The following is an 18,757-nucleotide window of genomic DNA, read 5'->3' on the forward strand; positions in this document are numbered from 1 at the left end:
GGTGTGACCCAAAAACTAAAAAAACAAAAAACAAAAAACAAAAAACAAAAAACTTTTTTTTTAGTTTGTTTTTGGTTTTTGGGTCACACCAGCAACACTCAGGGGTTACTCCTGGCTCTATGCTCAGAAATCACTCCTGGCAGGTTGGGGGGGGGCATATGGAATGCCGGGATTTGAACCACCGTCCTCTGCATCTAAGGCAAATGCCTTACCTTCATGCTATCTCTCCAGCCCCTCTTAAAAATATCTTGGAGGAGCCAGAGCAATAGCACAGTGGTTGGGTGTTTCCTTGCATGCGGCTTATCCAGGACAGACCTGGGTTCAATCCCCGGTGTCCAATAAGGTCCCCCAAGCCAGAAGCAATTTCTGAGCACACAGACAGGAGTACCCTGAGCATCACTGGGTGTGGCCCCCCCAAAAAAAAAATCTTAAAGAGGTCTAGTGATAACACAGCGGTAGGGTGTTTGCCTTGATGCTGCCGACCGGGGACCAACTTGGGTTCGATTCCCAGCATCCCATATGATCCCCAGATCCTATCAGGAGCAATTTCTGAGGGCAGAGCCAGGAGTAACCCTTAAGCACCACTGGGTGTGGCCCAAACAAACAAACAAACAAACAACATATATATATTTATCTTGGAGAAAGTTTTAGTTGCAATTTGATATATCCAAATGTTACTTGTGTAAGTTCTTTAAAACAATATAATATGGAACCAGAGAGATAGCACAGCGGTAGGGCGTTTGCCTTGCAAGCGGAGGACCCAGGACCCGCATTGGTTCAAATCCCAGCATCCCATATGGTCGTTGTCGTCGTAGTCGTCGTCCCCACCCCCCCCCACCCCCGCCTGCCAGGTGCGATTTCTGAGCGGAGTAACTTCTGAGCGCCGCTGGGTGTGGCCCCAAAAAACAAACAAAAAAACCATAATATGATAAATCTTCCCTTTCTTTTACATATTTACATATTTACATGTGATAGCCATATGGAATCAGATCTCTCTGAATCCCAAATAAGAGCTACACTGTACTTTCAAATGTAATGACAGTAACTTCTTGTCTACTGATTTTATTTTTTTTTAATATTTTGGGGGGTCATACCCATCAGTACTTGGGAATTACTCCTGGCTCTGCGCTCAGAAATTGCTCCTGGCAGGCTAGGGGGACCATATAGGATGTCAGGGATCAAACCTGAGTCCATCCTAGGTTGGCTGTGTGCAAGTTAAATTTGCCCTACTGCACTGTGTTATCGCTCCGGTGCCCTCTTTTACTGATTTCATAATTTGAAATAAATTAATCACAAAGTACTGGACATGAAGATTAGTAAATTCCAAACTATGTAAATTAATGGAAAACTGATATCTACATATCCAGACATTTATACTAAAAAAAAGTATACTAAAATAGAAAATACTATAAAGTGGCATCTGTTGTCCAATGACAACAGAATTTTTTTCAAACAGAATACCAATCTTTTTTTTTTTTTTTTGGTTTTTGGGCCACACCCTGTGACGCTCAGGGGTTACTCCTGGCTATGCGCTCAGAAGTTGCTCCTGGCTTCTTGGGGGGACCATATGGGATGCCCGGGGATCGAACCGCGGTCCGTCCTAGGCTAGCGCAGGCAAGGCAGGCACCTTACCTCCAGCGCCACTGCCCGGCCCCCAGAATACCAATCTTAAATTAGCAGATGACAAATTGGATCCTTAGAGGGAGACTGGTACCTCAATCTTTTCACGTATACTTTTCAGAGTTGGGTCTACATTTCTCTGGCTCTCTCCCCCCTTATGAACTTTCGTTCCCTACTCTTCTACTATCATTTATCCTCCCTCTTACAACCCTTTTAAGACTGTCCTTGATAAACAAAATCTGCCACTTTTAAAAAAATTATTTAGGGCCAGAGCGATAGCACAGCGGTAGGGTATTTGCAGAAGGCTGACCCAGGACTGACCTGGGTTCAATCCCTGGAGTCCCAAATGGTCTCCAAGTCAGGAGCAATTTCTGAGCACAAAGCCAGGAGTTAACACCTGAATGTCACCAGATGTGGCCCACACACCAAAAAAATTTAGACAAGAGTTCAACAAAAGACATGCTAAATTTGTTTTCACTAATTCAACAAAAGCTTTTTTTTCCCTTTCATTCCTTTCTTATTAAAATAAACATTTTGGGGCTGGAGAGATAGCACAGCGGTAGAGCGTTTGCCTTGCAAGTGGTCGACCCAGAACGGACAGTGGTTTGAATCCCAGCATCCCATATGGTCCCCCATGCCTGCCAGGAGCGAAGGAGCGAATACAGGGCCAGGAGTAAACCCTGAGCGCAGCCAGGAGTGGCCCAAAAACAAAACAAAACAAAAAAAACAACAACCATTTTGGGGGCCAGAGTGACAGCACGGTGGTAGGGCTTTTGCCTTGCACGTGGCAGATCCAGGACAGACCTGGGTTCGATCCCCTGGCATCCCTTATGATCCCCCAAGCCAGGAGTAACCCCTGAGCATCACTGGGTGTGGCCCAAAAAACTAAAAGCAAAACCAAAACATTTTGTTGTAGACTATATATGGAAAAATAGTGTCAAATATTATCAATAGCTTCTTTAAACCAATTCCTATTATTTTTTAAATACAACTCATTTTAGTATTGACTCATTGATTCCTTTAAAATGATTCCCAATTGGGATCAAAACATAGTATAGAAAAAGTTTGTTCAAATCCCCAAAGCTGGAGCCAGAGAAATAGTACAGTGGGTAAGGTGCTTGCCTTGCATAAGGCCAACAAGTTTGGTCCCCCAAGTGTCCCATATGATCCCTTGAGCCTTCGAGGAGTAACCCAAGCATTCACAGGGTGTGGCCCCCAAACAAAAATGAAAGCAACCAAGGCTCTAGCACTACATATAGTCCTCAAGCATAGCCAGTGCTGATTTTTTTTTCTTTTTTTAGTACTGATTTCTGAACAGATCCAGGAGTAAGCCCTGAGCAGGGCTGGGTTTAGTTACAAATCAAATCAAAACAAATGATCCACAGTCACTGAGCCCAGGATGGCTCCATGCAAAGCAAGCACCATACCCACTGTACTATCATTTCAGCCCCCAAATACCAATTCTTTTAAATCCCCCCTTCCTGGGGTCGGAGAGATAGCATGGAGGTAAGGCATTTGCCTTTCATGCAGGAGGTCATCGGTTCGAATCCCGGCGTCCCATATGGTCCCCTGTGCCTGCCAGGAGCAATTTCTGAGCCTGGAACCAGGAATAACCCCTGAGCACTGCCGGGTGTGACCCAAAAACCACAAAAAAAAAAAAAAAAAATCCCCCCTTCCTCAGGGAATTTAGTAAGAAATGATAGATAATAAAGTAGTATGTATTCAAAGCTATGGGGAAAAGCCAGAACAGGGCGAGAGAATTAGAGTATTGGGGCTGGTTGCAATTTGAAATAGGGTGGTCAGAGAAGATTTTATAAGGGTAATATATGAGTAAACGTAAGGAAGTCAGCATAATGAAAGCTGGAAGAAGAACACTCCAGGCACAGAAGTAACCAGGCCAAAGTAATAGTTTGTAAGGTGCTTGTCTTACATGCATTTGACCTGGGTTTGAGTCTTGACATCCCATATGGTCCCCAAAACACTGCCAGGAATGATTCCTGAGTGCAGAGAGAGGAGTAACAACCTCTGAGCATCCCCAGATGTGTCCACCCCTCCAAATACAAACAAAAATAAATGACCGAGGCAAAGACTGGTATACAGTAGAAATAGGGAGGACAGAGAGGCTAAAGGAAAGCCAGCAGTGAGGAACAACAGAGGAAGAGAAGGATTTGTAATATGGGCAAAATTAAGATTATACAGGATTCATGGAACTATGGAAGAAATCTTTTTTTTTTTTTTTTTTTTGGATTTTGGGCCACACCTGGTGGTGCTCAGGAGTTACTCCTGGTTTTGCACTCAGAAATCACTTCTGATAGCCTATTACAGAAAAAGACCAGTGATTTCTTTATACATACACACACATGCATACACTCATATTATGCTTACAAAAAAATGCAGGGCTGAAAAGATAGTATAGTAGATAAGGCATTTGACCTGCACATAGCTGACTAAGTTTTTGAGCTCCCTCCACTACCAGGAATGATCCCTGAGCACAGAACCAGGAGTCAGCCCTGAGAACCACTAGGGTGGACCCAAAATAAAAAGAAATCATTTGTAATTATGCTGCAATTGAAACTATTCTTTAGGAAATAAGCCAATAACCCTATATTTCTTAAAGATTCATGTATTTGGGTCCGGAGAGATAGCACAGCGGCGTTTGCCTTGCAAGCAGCCGATCCAGGACATAAGGTAGTTGGTTCGAATGCCGGTGTCCCATATGTCCCGTACCTGCCAGGAGCTATTTCTGTGCAGACAGCCAGGAGTAACCCCTGAGCACCGCCAGGTGTGGCCCAAAATCAAACAAAAAAAAAAAAAAAAAAAAAAAAAGATTCATTTATTTTATATAGTTTTTTTTTTTTTAGATAATTTAAATTGTTCCTAAAAATCTAAATTCTTTGGGGGGGCACCTGCAAGGCAAATGTCCTACCCTATGCTGTTGCTTAGGTCTTAAAAAAAATCTAAATTCTTTTGGGAAACTTTTTTTTTTTTTTTTTTTTTTTAGTTTTTGGGTCACACCCAGCAATGCTTACGCATAACTCCAATTCTTCAATCAGGAACTACTCCTAGCGATGCTGGGGGACCAAACACTGGGGATCAAACCTGAGTAGGCTACGTACTAGGTAAGCACCTTACCAAGCTTTAGTATCTCTCCAGCCCAATATTGTTGGAGCCACACCCTGATGTGCACAGGGCTTACTCCTAGCTCTGCACTCAGAGATTGCTCCTAGTGGGCTCTGGGCACCATATGACATACAAGGAAACAACGCAGTTTGGTTGCCTGTGCTTGCATGTAAGGTAAGCACACTACCTACTGTACTACTGCTCCTGCCCCAGAGAACAAATGTTTTTATACAAAAGTTTCTCATTATGCTCCCATCTTTTCAAGTCGTTATTTTCTTCCAATTGATACCAAATTTATGCATCAGTATCTGAGTTATTCTCTTCAGGAAAAGGTAGTTACAAAAAGCATCTGCTATATCTTGCAAAAAAAAACATACTTTTATAACACACATCACATAAGCCTCCATTATCTTTTTATTCTAGAAAAGGCACATATAATTCCCACAAATTCTCAAAAAGTTATCCATAACATTATGAGAACAGAAGAAGCCTATGCCAAAGATACTCAGTTGCCTGTAAACAAGGCTCTAAAATAGGGAGACTAAAATAAAAATTCATACCTCTAAAAACTGTGCCCAAGGAAGCAAATGCAATATTGTATTTCATAGACAGATAAATATTAGCATATTTAATGTTATACATACACACATGCATACACTCATTATGCTTACAATAAATGTAGGGTTGAAAAGATAGTATAGTAGATAAGGCTTTTGACCTGCACATAGCTGACCAAAGTTTGAACTCCCCTCACCCCCACTACCAGGAATGATCCCTGAGCACAGAACCAGGAATCAGCCCTGAGAACCACTGGAGTGGACCCAGTGGTTTTACATAGTTTAAAGATTCATAAAAGGCCTGGAGAGATAGCACAGCGGTGTTTGCCTTGCAAGCAGCCGATCCAGGACCAAAGGTGGTTGGTTCGAATCCCGGTGTCCCATATGGTCCCCCGTGCCTGCCAGGAGCTATTTCTGAGCAGATAGCCAGGAGTAACCCCTGAGCACTGCCGGGTGTGACCCAAAAACCAGAAAGAAAAAAAAAAAAAAGAAAGAAAGAAAGAAAAAATCAGCTCAAATTATGGGGGCCGGGAAAGTGGCGCTATAGGTAAGGTGTCTGCCTTGCAAGTGCTAGCATAGGACGAACGGAGGTTCGATCCCCCGGTGTCCCATATGGTCCCCCCAAGCCAGGGTCGATTTCTGAGCGCATGGCCAGGAGTAACCCCTGAGCGTCACCGGGTGTGGCCCAAAAAAACAAAAAAAAAAAAAAAAAAAGATTTATAAAAAATAAGTTATAGCCTCAAACTATTGACAACCTTTGTAGGAAAATGGACATATAAAAATAGAAAGGAGGTACTGGAGCTATATATAGTACAAAGGGAAAGCCTTTGCCTTGCATGAGGCTGACCCAAGTTCAATTCCCAGAATATTATAAGGTCCCCTAAGCATTGCCAGGAGTGAGCCCTAAGCACAACCAGGCATGGCATTAAACAAACAAACAAAAAGGGGCAGGAGTTGGGGAGGAGATAATATTGGGCCTGACAGTTAAAATAGGTTGGGCATGTGCTTACATGGAGAAGGCCCAAGTTGGGGCCGGAGAGATAGCATGGAGGTAAGGCATTTGCCTTTCATGCAGGAGGTCATCGGTTCAAATCCCGGCATCCCATATGGTCCCCCGTGCCTGCCAGGAGCAATTTCTGAGCCTGGAGCCAGGAATCACCCCTGAGCACTGCTGGGTGTGACCCAAAAACCACAAAAAAAAAAAAAAAAAAAAAAAAAAAGAGAAGGCCCAAGTTTAATTTCTTGTACTGGGGTGCCCCCAATGTGAGGACCCAAGCCAGGAGTCGTCCCTGGGCAGCACCACCAGTAAGTTCATCAGTAAAGGGGAAAAAATAAACACACTTGTGTGTGTACACAACTAAACTAAATTCAAGGTTTCTAATTCATTCAACATGTGTTTTTTGGTTTTTGGGCCACACCGGGTGATACTCAGGTGTTACTCCTGGCTATGAGCTCAAAAATCGCTCCTGGCTTGCGGGACCATATGGGATGCAGGGGAGGGGGGGTCAAACTGCGCTCGGTCCATCCTAGGTTAGCATGTGCAAGGCAGACGCCTTACCGCTCTGCGCCACCTCTCCGGCCCCAACATGAGTTTCTTATGTGCCAAAAAGCTTTGGGGACACAGTTCCTGTTACCAAGGGATTACTGTTTTTCACTTATCACACAGTATCTACTTTAAGTCGAATATGAGGAAAACAAGTGCAAACAGGAGACTCAAGTTACCTTAACACAGTTTACTTTGGTAAAAGGGAGGAATTCCCCAACAATAGAAATACAAGCAACTCAGCATGGACACACCTAAGTGAAGCCAATGATGGAGGGCTCAGGAGGACACTAGCAGCAGAAATCCTAATTTAGAGCAGAGGGAAGGGAGAGTAAGTTCAGACATAAAATAACATAAGTTCTCAAAGAGGATACGATGTTCACCTGGCAGACCCTGGGACACCGTTTCAAGCAAAAGGGACAATGGAGCAAGATGAGAGTGCCTAGGATGGTATACTTGGTGAACCTCGGTTACAGAATGTGAAACATCAGTCAGTTGAGAAGATTTACTTATGCAACTGTTACTACTTGACTTTCCTAGTAGGGAAGAAAAGATTTTAGTCAGAAAACTAGCAGACGTATGATCAGGTTTTTCAGGTGTGATGAGAGACACTGGCTTCAACAGGAATGAAAAAAGATCAACATTAGATAATGATGTCACCACATGAAACAACAAAGGAGCTGCCCAGTTAGGAAACTAGACCCTTTTCAAGGAAAAAAAAAAGAAAAAATTAAGGCAGGGAATTACCCAAGCCCTTCGTGGGGAGTTTGGCAGGAAGGAGCTGTGTGAGAGAAGAAAAAAAAAACTTTAGTCAACATTCAGAAGACATTTTGGGGGCTGTGATATATTGTGAATAAGACAACATATACCTATTTGGGGTCTCCTCAAGAGAACTCAGCTCTTCATGAGCTGTGTAAATAAAACACATCTGGGGACTGCTGAGTGCGATAGGGAAAAAAAAAGCCTTGAAAGAATGAAAGAAAAGCCTTTGCAGACAGGCAGACAGACAGACAGACAGACACACAAGGAACAAACAGAAGGTAGATTGCTTTCCGTCAGGCTGAAGGGTTTCCAAAGTTCAAGAGAATGAATGCAGTCTTAAGAAGCCGGGGCGTTTAAAAGGGTTGTCTGGGGAGGGGCGGAGCAAGAGGAGGGGTTAAAAAGATCAATGTAAACAACATAATAAAACAACTCCGGGTCGCAGGCGGGGACTCATTAAAAAAAAAAAAAAAGAAAGAAAGAAAAAAAGACACTAAAAAGATCTCTCTGGAGCAGGCAGACAGAAGGTCAGACAGACAGACAACTACCCGAGACAACCCAAGCGGCCGAGAGAGAGAGAGAGAGAGAGAGAGAGAGAGAGAGAGAGAGAGAGAGAGAGAGAGAGAGAGAGAGAGAGAGAGAGAGAGACAGAGACAGAGACAGAGATACAGACAGAGACAGAGAGGAGACAGAGAGGAGACAGACGGATCCCCAGAAAACCGAAAGGGGTCGGTGTGTGTGTGTGTGGTGGGGGAGGTGGTAGAAAAATTCACAGCGACCTAACCCTGAAAGAACCCCATCATCCATCCTTCCAGATGCCCCCCGATCCCCAAAAGAAAATGAATAAATAAATAAATAAAGCCCCCCCCCACAGCTCAAGATTAGTCACGAATTCAGGCTTAGCGACCAGGCAGGGAGCCCCAGATCGCTTCCCCCTCGGCGAGGTCAATGGACGGGGCACCCCTCGACTTGAGGAGGGGGTGCCCCAAGATCCGGACACGGCTCCTGACAGACACACACAACAGAGGGGGGGCTCTGGGGGGCTCCCCAGCTCCGGGCCACGCACGCACACCCCCGCCCCTACCTGGTAGGGCGGCGGCGGCTCGTGGTCGGGCTCGGCGCCCTCGCCGAAGCTGGCGCGGTCCGACTGCGACTCGTGCAGCAGCGAGATGTCGTCCGAGGTGGGGGACTTGAGGCAGTTCCCCATCTTCTTCCGGGCCGCGCGGCGATCTGGACAGGCGGGCGGGCGGGCGCGGGCTGGGGCTGGTTTTGGGGCGCGGGCGGCTCGTCAGGCTCCGGCTCCCCCGGCCCCGGGCGCCGCCGAGGAGCCGCTCATGCCAGCCCGCCCGGGGTCCCGGGGGCTCGAGCCGCGCCGCGCCGCGCCGACTCCCGCCGGGGTGGCGGCGCTCTCGCCCGTCGCGGTCGCCTCTCGCCTCGGCCCGACGCGACGCGACGCGACGCGCGACACGGCAGGCGCGACACGACACGAGACGCGACGGCGGCGGGCGGGCGGGGCGGGGGCGGAGCCGGAGCCGCGGCGACTCCCCACCCCGCCCCCCGCGGCGCGGCGCCCACCGGCTGCTCTCGAGCTCCGCCCTACTCCACGTCCGGAGCCGCGGCTGCCTGCGCGGCGGCTGCCCCTGCCGACGCCCGAGCGGCGGCCGCCGGCCTCATCCTACTCCGCCTCGGAGCGGCGGCGGCGGCCGGAACGAGGCCGGAAGTGGACGTACGTGCTGCGTGCGTACGTGCGTGCTTGCGTCACGCCGCCGTGCGTGCTCCGGGCCCGCCCCTCCCCTCTCGCCCCGCCCCCGGCGCGGAAAGGAGTGGGCGGTTCCGCCGGAGGCTACGCCCCCTTTTTCGCTCCCTCCCGCCTGCGGCTGTACCCCGGACTCTTGTCAGTTTCTGTTTCTCCTCCCTGTTGGCTGTTGGCTATGCCAGGAGTCCAGCTCTTTGGTTCCCCTGTCCTTCCCGTCTCCCCCTTTCCACTTACTGCAGGTTTTACCTGCGCACTCAGCTGACAGGTCTCTCGCTAGCTCTCACTCCACCTGAGTGGTCTCTTTTCAAAACCATCATCTCTCTACCTGTGGCCTTTCTTCCATGGTATCAAGTCTAAATAAGAAATTAGGCTTTACCTTTCCAGCCACTTCCTTTTCTTCTTCAACACAATCTTTTTTCATATATATTGTATATATATATATGTATAGTATATATATATATATCACTTTTATTTCTTTTCATTCCTGTCACTACTTCAATTCATCATTTCTTGCACAAAACTACTGCAATACTCAGCTCTTCTCCCCATATTCACTGGTACCCACAGCTAATCCAATATTTGTGTGTTTTTTTTTCTTTTGGGGGTCATACCCAGCACTGCTCAAAGGTTACTCTTGGGTCTGCGCTCAGAAATTACTCCTAGCAGTCTCTGGAGACCCTATGGGATGCTGGGGATGGTATCCCAGTCGGCTGCATTCGAGGAAAACCCTACCACTGTGCTATGGCTATGCTACCTGCATGATTTTTTTTTTAAGTAAATTTGAAGGGCCTGAGAGATAGCACAGCGGGTAGGGCATTTATTTGTCTTGCAAGGCATCTGCTCTGCCCTTAGTAAGCCCTCAGGGCCCTCAGTGTAGTTCAAAAACAAAACAAACAAACAAACAAACAAAAAGTAGATCTGCTTGCCTTGTATGCTGCCTACTGACTGAGGTTCAGTCCACTCCACATCATCTAATTCCACCCCACCCCACCACAAGCACTTCCAGAGTTATTAAGTCTAGAGCACCGCTGGGTGTGGCCCAAAACAAACAAAAAGTCTAAGTCCTTCCTGGGGCCAGTGCGATGGCGCAAGGGGTAAGGCATCTATCTGCCTTGCCAGCGTTGGCCTGGGACAGACCGCATATCCATCCCCCAGAGTCCCATATAGTCCCCCAAGCCAGGAGCGATTTCTGAGTACATGGCCAGGAGTAACCCCTGAGCGTCACCCAAACACCAAAAAATCTTTTCTGTTTAAAACTTTCAATGATTTCGTGATAACATTGATGCTATTACTAAATTCATTTGGGGGGGGGGGGTTGGGCCTTTTCCAGTGGAGTTCAGCGGTTACTCCTGGCTCTGCGCTCAGAAATCACTCCTGACAGGCTCAGGGGACCAAATGGGATGCCAGGAACCAAACTTGGGCCTGTCTCAGTTTGGCCATGTGCAAGGCAAATGCCCTACTGCTGTGCTATCACTCAGCTCCTATTACTAAATTCTTGTGGCTTACAAATATATCTCCCTAATCTCATTGACATCACTAATAAACTCTACACTGTTAAACACTTTTGATCATCTAGATAGAAGATGGTTTCTTCTGCCTAAGGCCTCTATCTATACTGTTATTATCAGAAAACACTTTTCCTCGTTTTTCAACTTCTCATCTACCATCAAACTAAGCTCCATTCCCACTTGTTCTTCCCGGACTCAACTTCATTTCTCTGGAGAAGCCTCTTCAGGAACCTTACTTTATGGGCTAATTTCTTCTTCTGGTCTCCTTTTCTGTCTGGGCTCCCTTTTCTGTCAGACCTTGGTTCAGATCAAGATGAATTTCTACTTCTGTGCAAAGCCTGACAAGGCTGAGTAGGCTCTCCTTTTCGTTGGATAATTAAACAGCTCAAGGAGCATTCTATGCAAAGGAAAAGAAGAAAAAAGATGGGCCGGGCGGTGGCGCTAAAGGTAAGGTGCCTGCCTTGCCTGCGCTAGCCTCGGACGGACCACGGTTCGATCCCCCGGCGTCCCATATGGTCCCCCAAGCCAGGAGCGACTTCTGAGCGCATAGCCAGGAGTAACCCCTGAGCGTCACCGGGTGTGGCCCAAAAACCAAAAAAAAAAAAAAAAAAAAAGAAGAAAAAAGATGAGAATGATCCTAATAGTCATTCAACAAGAAAACAAGAAGTGGGTCTTTACTCTCACTTACCTTTCACCTCTCATTTAAGAATGTGTACATGACAGAAACTAATTTACACCTACCTCTTTCCCAATCTAACTCTGAATCCATCTGAAAAGATAAATAAATAGATATGGCTTTTCTGTCTTCATCCACAACTCTAAAGAGTTCTAGAGGGCTAAGAGGAAAGTGATGATTTAATACCCAGAACCTCATATGGTCCTCTAAATACAAGCACTGCAAGGTTTATTTCTGGCACACCTGAGCACTTTGACTATGACCCAGCCCACACTCTACAAGAAAAAGGGAGGGTAGGAAGGAAGGAAGGAGGGAAGGAAGGAAGGGAGGGAGGGAGGGAGGGAGGAAGGAAGGAAGGAAGGGAGGAAGGAAGGAAGGAAGGAAGGAAGGAAGAAGGAAGGAAGGGAGGAAGGAGGGAGGAAGGAAGGAAGGAAGGGAGGAAGGGAGGGAGGGAGGGAGGGAGGGAGGAGGGAGGAGGAAGGGAGGAAGGAAGGGAGGGAGGGAGGGAGGGAGGAAGGAAGGAGGGGAGGGAGGGAGGGAGGAAGGAAGGAAGGAAGGGAGGAAGGAAGGGAGGGAGGGAGGGAGGGAGGGAGGGAGGGAGGGAGGGAGGAAGGGAGGAAGGAAGGGAGGGAGGGAGGGAGGGAGGAAGGAAGGAGGGGAGGGAGGGAGGGAAGGAGGGGAGGGAGGGAAGGAGAGAGAGGGAGGGAGAGAGGGAGGGAGGGAGGAAGGAAAGGAGGGAAAGAGGGAGGAAGGAAGGAGGAAGGAAGAAAGAAAAGGAAGGAGGGAAGGAAGGAAGGATTCTCAGAGGCATTCTGTGTGCTCTAACTTTTGAGTCCCTCATCTACAAAATCACTCTTATTTAAAGGTACTTATATTCCACAATCCACATTAAATAAAACACTTCTGCTATATGCCCTCTTCTCCAAGGCTTGCTTTTCTTCCCATTATTAGCTCACACCCAAATAGAATTATCCATCACGCCATGCTTACTTAAGAATCTTTAACACAGATGGCCTGAATACAGCAGGTAGGGCATTTGTCTTGTGTCCCACAGACCCAATTTTGATAACTGGCATTGAGCCATCCATGAGTGATACCTGAGTGTAGAACAGGGATTTTATCCTCACACCACTGGGTGTGGCTTCCCAAAACAAAACAGAAGAACCTTTCACACATTCCAAAGAATCATTTCCTAGAAAAATTAGATTATTGGCTCCTTTGGGAGATAAGTCTCAAGTATTTGTCTCATTACTTTATTTTCTTTGTCTACTTTGTACATAATAAATACTTCCTAATGAAGTCCTTGCTTCTGTAACATCAATCCATTTTCCACACTATTGACATAAAAACAAAAATATGACTCAGAGAACATATAGATTCTTCTTCCTGAAACTTCATATTAGCATGGCATTAAGATCTTCAACAATTCATTCCCATTTCTATTTCTGATGTGACTTTAACTCCAACCAGTCATCCTACACTTCAGCCACATTATACTGTTTGTCATGCTCTCATTTTCACTGTAATTTTCCACCTCTGTCTGGCTTGTTTCCTGTTCCATCTCATTGAAATCCAGTCATATTTTAAGACCCTTCATATCTTTTTTTCACTAAGCTATTTTTGATTTCACTCAGATGAAATATCTGAGAGAATTTTTTTTATAATACTATATTAAAATGTCACATCAGGCACCAACATGATCATTGGAGTATTATTTACAAAAGCAGGAAACAAGTTAAGCACCCATTGACAGATGACTAAGAAAGATGTGGTATATGTACACAATGGAGTGATATTCAATTATTAAATTAAAAAAGGATTAAATCCTGCCATTTGCAACAACATAAATTGTAATAGAGGGTTTTGATTTAGTAAAATAAATCAAGAGAAAGACAAACACCACATGATTTTCCTTATATGTGGTAGTAGAAAAACTGAACAAACAATAAACTAAATAAAGCAAAATTAAATTTTTAGAAGTAAGTTTTAGGATAGCAGAGTGGATAGAGTGTTTGCCTTGCATGAGGCCAACTCAGGTTGAATTTCTGTCATCTCATATGGTCCTCCCAGCCTGCCAGGAGTGATTTCTGAGCACAGAGCTAGAAGTAATGGCAGATGTGACCCAGAAACAAACAAACAAACAAACAAAAAAGTTTTAGATACAAAAAGATAGTACTGGATTTAAGGAGATTGAATTGTATTCAACTGACCCTGGTTTGATCTCCAGCATTGCATAAATCCCCTGAGCCAGGAGTAAGCCCTGAGTACCTCCAGGTGTACTTCAAAAACAAACAAAAATAAATGAGTTATTATTGTATTATATTATTATATGATATCATACATTACTATTTCAATAAAACATTATGAGGTTTCTTTTGGGGGGCACACTGTGGTGCTCACAGCTTACTCCTGGTTCTGCATTCAGGAATCAAACCTGAAGGGATCAGGAGGTCTGGCCCCTAACTGCTGTTTATTAACCTGTAATATACATTTAAGAACTCTATAGATATAGATATGTATGGATATTATTATTTTACAAAAAAGAATAAGATTTTACATTTGTGGAGTAAGCAAGATCTAAATAATATAGGGGCCAGAGAGAGCGCACAGCGGTAGGGTGTTTGCCTTGCACACAGTCGATCCAGGACAGACTGTGGTTCGAATCCTGGCATCCCCTGTGATCCCCCATGCCTGCCAGGAGCGATTTCTGAGCACAGAGTCAGCAGTAACCCCTGAGCATCACTGGGTCTGATCCAAAAACAAAACAAAACAAAAATCCAGATTTGAGTAATATAGATAATAATCTTTTTTTTTTTTTTGGCCTTTTGGGCCACAGCTGATAATAATGCTCAGGGTTTACTCCTGGCTTGGTGCTAATAAACTACTTCTGTTATGACTGAAACCCAACTACAAACATGTTGTTAATCATGGTGCTTAAATAAGATACTGTTTTTTAAAAAAAGAAATTACTTCTGGCTGTTCTTGGGAGGCCATATGGAATGCTAAGTCTGCCACATGCAAGGTAAGCGCCCTACTCACTAAACTATCTCCAGTCCCTAATAACCTTTATTAACTGAGAAAACATTTTTTTAAATCTTGGTATTCATCTCTCATGTGAAAATAAGACAATTGAGTAAACTCCTTTTTGTTTGCTTGTTTTGGAGCCACACATCCCAGTGTTGAGGACTTTGAACTCAGGGATCATTCCTGGTGGGGCTGGGGAACCATACGGGATGCCAGAGATCAAACCCAAGCAGCCAGGCAAAACACTACTTGCTGTGCTATCATTCCAACCTCTAAAAGACTCTGCTTGAATGCCTTTGTAGCCATTGTACTTTCCAAGGAAATAGTTACTCAATGATCTTTATTATTACTGTTAGGAAAAGCCCTAAAGATGTGTCCTATAGTCAACAGTCCTATAATATTATAGTCCTTTGGTTTTGTTTTGGTTTTGTTTTTGGTCACACCCAGCAGTGCTCAGGGGTTACTCCTAGCTCTATGCTCATAAATCACTCCTGGCAGGCTTGGGGGACCATATGGGATGCTGGGATTCAAACCACCATCCTTCTGCATGCAAAGCAAATGCTCTACCTCCCTGCTATCTCCCCGCCCCCGCTTTTTTTTTTTTTATTATAGTCCTATAATCACAAAACATTGTTTAAAATGGAATGGAAACCAGTAACTAAGATTATTGTATCCAAAAAGGCTCTCCCCTTGACCTAATTCTACTTAGGCTCCTCTAAGTCCTCAAGATCCTAACCTGTGCTCAGTTCTTGGTCATCCTTTGTCCCTTGTACAATTTAACTAAATCTAGCTTGACCCAGTTTAATCACAATCTTTTGCCCTCAGTCTCTGATCTCTGATCACATTGGCCTTCTTTCAGCAAAAAAAAAAAAAAAAAAAAAAAAAAAAAAACTATCAAGAATGTTTAGCTTAAATTCCCCCTATTCATAATGATTCCTCATAATGATGACTCCCAAATGATGCTGGGAGGCCTGGGGACTCCACCAGTGATTCTTGGCCAAGAAGGCCATAAATTCAATCCAAGGGCCTGTTAATGTGATGCTATTTAGGCTCTGCATGAAAGTAGGAATGTCCACATCTCAAGAGGGAAAATGTGCAAAGTCAAGAGAGATGACGTGCATGAGGGAGCATGTTCATGGGCCCAGGGAGCACACGTGCCTGATATTTCAATTATCTCCAATTTTGTCTTTTCCAAAGTGTTATAGACTGAAATCATGCAGCATGTAGTCTTTTCAGATGAATCATTTGCACTTAATTCCAAGTCCTTTCATAGTTTGATAGCTCATTTTCTTTTAAGCACTGAAAAACATTTTAATGTCTGGATAAACCACTGCTAATCCATTCTCCTGCTGATAGTTGTCTTCCTAACTTCTCAGTTCTGTTCATGATGAATAAAACTACTGTAAAATTCCTGTGTAAGGGGGCCAGAGAGATAGCACAGTGGTGTTTGCCTTGCAAGCAGCCGATCCAGCACCTAAGGTGGTTGGTTTGAATCCCGGTGTCCCATAGGGTCCCCCCTGCCTGCCAGGAGCTATTTCTGAGCAGCTAGCCAGGAGTAACCCCTGAGCACCGCTGGGTGTGGCCCAAAAACCAAAATAAATAAATAAAAATTTTAAAAAATTCCTGTGTAGGATTTTGTGAAATTTTTGTGATTTATTTTAATTAATTAATTAATTAATTAATATTATTATTTTGGTTTGGGGTCACAACAATCCTCGCATAGGGGTTACTCCTGCTTCTGCACTCAGAAATCACTCCTGGCAGACATGGGACCATATGGGATGCCGGGATTCAAACCACCATTCATTCTAGATTGGCTGCTTGCAAGGCAAATACCCGAATGCTGTGCTATCTCTCTGGCCCTAATTTATTTTAATTTTATTGTGCAAAAAATACAGCTGATATAATATTTGCCATATTATAAATTTTGAGCATACAATTTAGTGTTATTTAATACATCATACCACCATCTCCAGAACATTTTTAATTTAAATAAAAAATATAAAACTTATGTCTGGGCCCAGAGAGATAGCACAGCAGCGTTTGCCTTGCAAGCAGCCGATCCAGGACCAAAGGTAGGTGGTTCGAATCCCGGTGTCCCATATGGTCCCCCGTGCCTGCCAGGAGCTATTTCTGAGCAGACAGCCAGGAGTAACCCCTGAGTAACGCCGGGTGTGACCTCCCCCCCCCCAAAAAAAAAACAAAAACAAAACAAAAAAAACCTATGTCTATCAAAAATTTCTCTCTTCCTCTAGTACTGCAATCACTATTATACTTTCTTTCTCTATGATTTGACTACTCTAAATACATAAGTAAGAGGCCGGAGAGATAGCACAGTGGTAGGGCATTTGCCTTGCAAGCATCCAATCCAGAGTGACCCGCTTCAATTCCCGGCATCCCATATGGTACCCCAAGCCTGCCAGGAGCAATTTCTGAGTGCAGAGCCAGAAGTGACCCCTAAGCGCGGCCAAGTGTGGCCCCAAACCAAAACAAAACAAAACAAAAAATACATAAGTAATACCATACAATATTTTTTATGTCTAGCTTATTTCACTAAGCATTATATCTTCAAAAATAATTCATGTTGTAGCCTACATAAATTTCTTTCTTTTTGGCCCCTTTATCTACAGAGTGATTAACTGCACTATTATCTAGTCCTATATTGTTTTTCCTTCATAGACACATCTATGATAAAATTAGGTATAGTAAGAGATAACAAAAGTGCTAATAATAAAAAATTAAAATAGGGTGCTGTAGTAAAAAGTAGGTGAGTGTGGGCTCTCTCAAAATACTTTTGTGTAATATTTTAGGATATTAGTTGAAACCAAGGAAAATGCAATCATATGTAAGGAGAGACACTGTTCTGTTTTATAGCATGTTTTGTGTGTTTGGCACAAATCACTGCACATTCAGCCATTGATGTGGTTTCTGAGAATAATGCTATGACATGGATGTATAAATATCAAAAAAATTCAAGAGTAACCCTGGACATGCTCAGGATGTGTTACTCCTGGCTCTTGCTCAGAAATTATTCCTGGCAAGGTTAGAGGACCATATGCCAGGGATCAAACCAGGGTTGGCTGCATGCAAGTCAAAAGCCCTACGCTCTGTGCTATCTCTCTGGCCCCCAATCCTCTTGGATATATACTAATAGGATGAGACTTATGGGGTGAAAATATGTTTAGTATTTTTTAAGAACCACTATTATTATTTTCCACAGAACCTGTACCATTTCATGTTTTATCCAGTGTCTAGTATTCTCTGTATTCTTGTCAATACTTGTTTTATACTTTTTCTTTCCATTTCTTTTCTTTCTAGAAATTTCTGCTTGTGTTCTTCCCTTCTTTTGTCCTTGCTGTTGTGATGACCAGAAGTTGCATGGACATTTGGTTGTGGTGCTCATCATGAGGTACACAATTTAAATTTCAGAGCTTGCATATGTGCTGTCTGGGAAGCAGGGGGTGGTGTCACATGTTCTAACTGTGGTGCTCACACATATGCTTTTCAGGGCTTGCACATCTGACTGCAGCACTTGCATATTTTTTTAGAGTAGTGCTCACAGTATATAGTTGCAATACTTAGAGACACCAGTATAGTGCACTGAGATTGCATAGTCTGTGTGGCACTAGAGGGGAGGGGCAGGGAGGGGAGGGGAGGGCAGGAGAGGGGAGGGGAGGGCAGGAGAGGAAGAAAAGAAAAGCAGTCATTGCCAAATCCAATGTTGTGAACTTTTTGTTCTGTTCATTTTTTTTCTAATAATTTTTATTTGTTTGTTAATTTTTGCTTTAGAACTTTTATTTAGATCCTCAATCCCTTTCCAGTTAATTTTATGTGGCATTATTTTGCATATATAGATCTGAGTTTTCCAAACCATTTGTTGAAAAGAATGTCCTTGATGAAAGAAGAGTTATCAAATATCTTTGACCATATGTGAGGTTTTATTTTTGAGTTCTTTTTCTATTTTACTGATCTACATGTCTGTCTTAATGCCAATGTCACACTGTTTTAATTACTGTAGCTTTTTAGTCAGGTTTGAAATCAGAAGTGTGAGTACAAGTATCTACTTCTTTAAAGAAAAATCTGTCTATTTTGAGGCCCTTGAATTTCTTTTCAAATTTTTTATCTTTAGGTTTCTATATATAAAACTATCATCTGTAAATAAGGACAATTGACATATTTATGATTTAGAATTCT

The 18,757-nt window shown here is 44.0% G+C and overlaps 1 protein-coding gene across 1 annotated transcript in view; it reads right to left on the reverse strand.

Moving 5' to 3' along the window:
- The window catches only part of RNF11 (ring finger protein 11), a 42,357-nt gene extending 33,517 nt beyond the window's left edge, over nucleotides 1-8,840 (reverse strand). Inside the window, exon 1 of the mRNA XM_049775097.1 lies at nucleotides 8,684-8,840. Within this exon, the coding sequence (XP_049631054.1) occupies nucleotides 8,684-8,806 (123 nt within the window). The 5' untranslated portion in view covers nucleotides 8,807-8,840. The remainder of the gene's footprint in view (nucleotides 1-8,683) is intronic.
- Between the last annotated feature and the right edge of the window lie 9,917 nt (nucleotides 8,841-18,757).

This window comes from Suncus etruscus, chromosome 6 (assembly GCF_024139225.1).
Source record: "Suncus etruscus isolate mSunEtr1 chromosome 6, mSunEtr1.pri.cur, whole genome shotgun sequence".
NCBI classification, from domain to species: Eukaryota; Metazoa; Chordata; class Mammalia; order Eulipotyphla; family Soricidae; genus Suncus; species Suncus etruscus.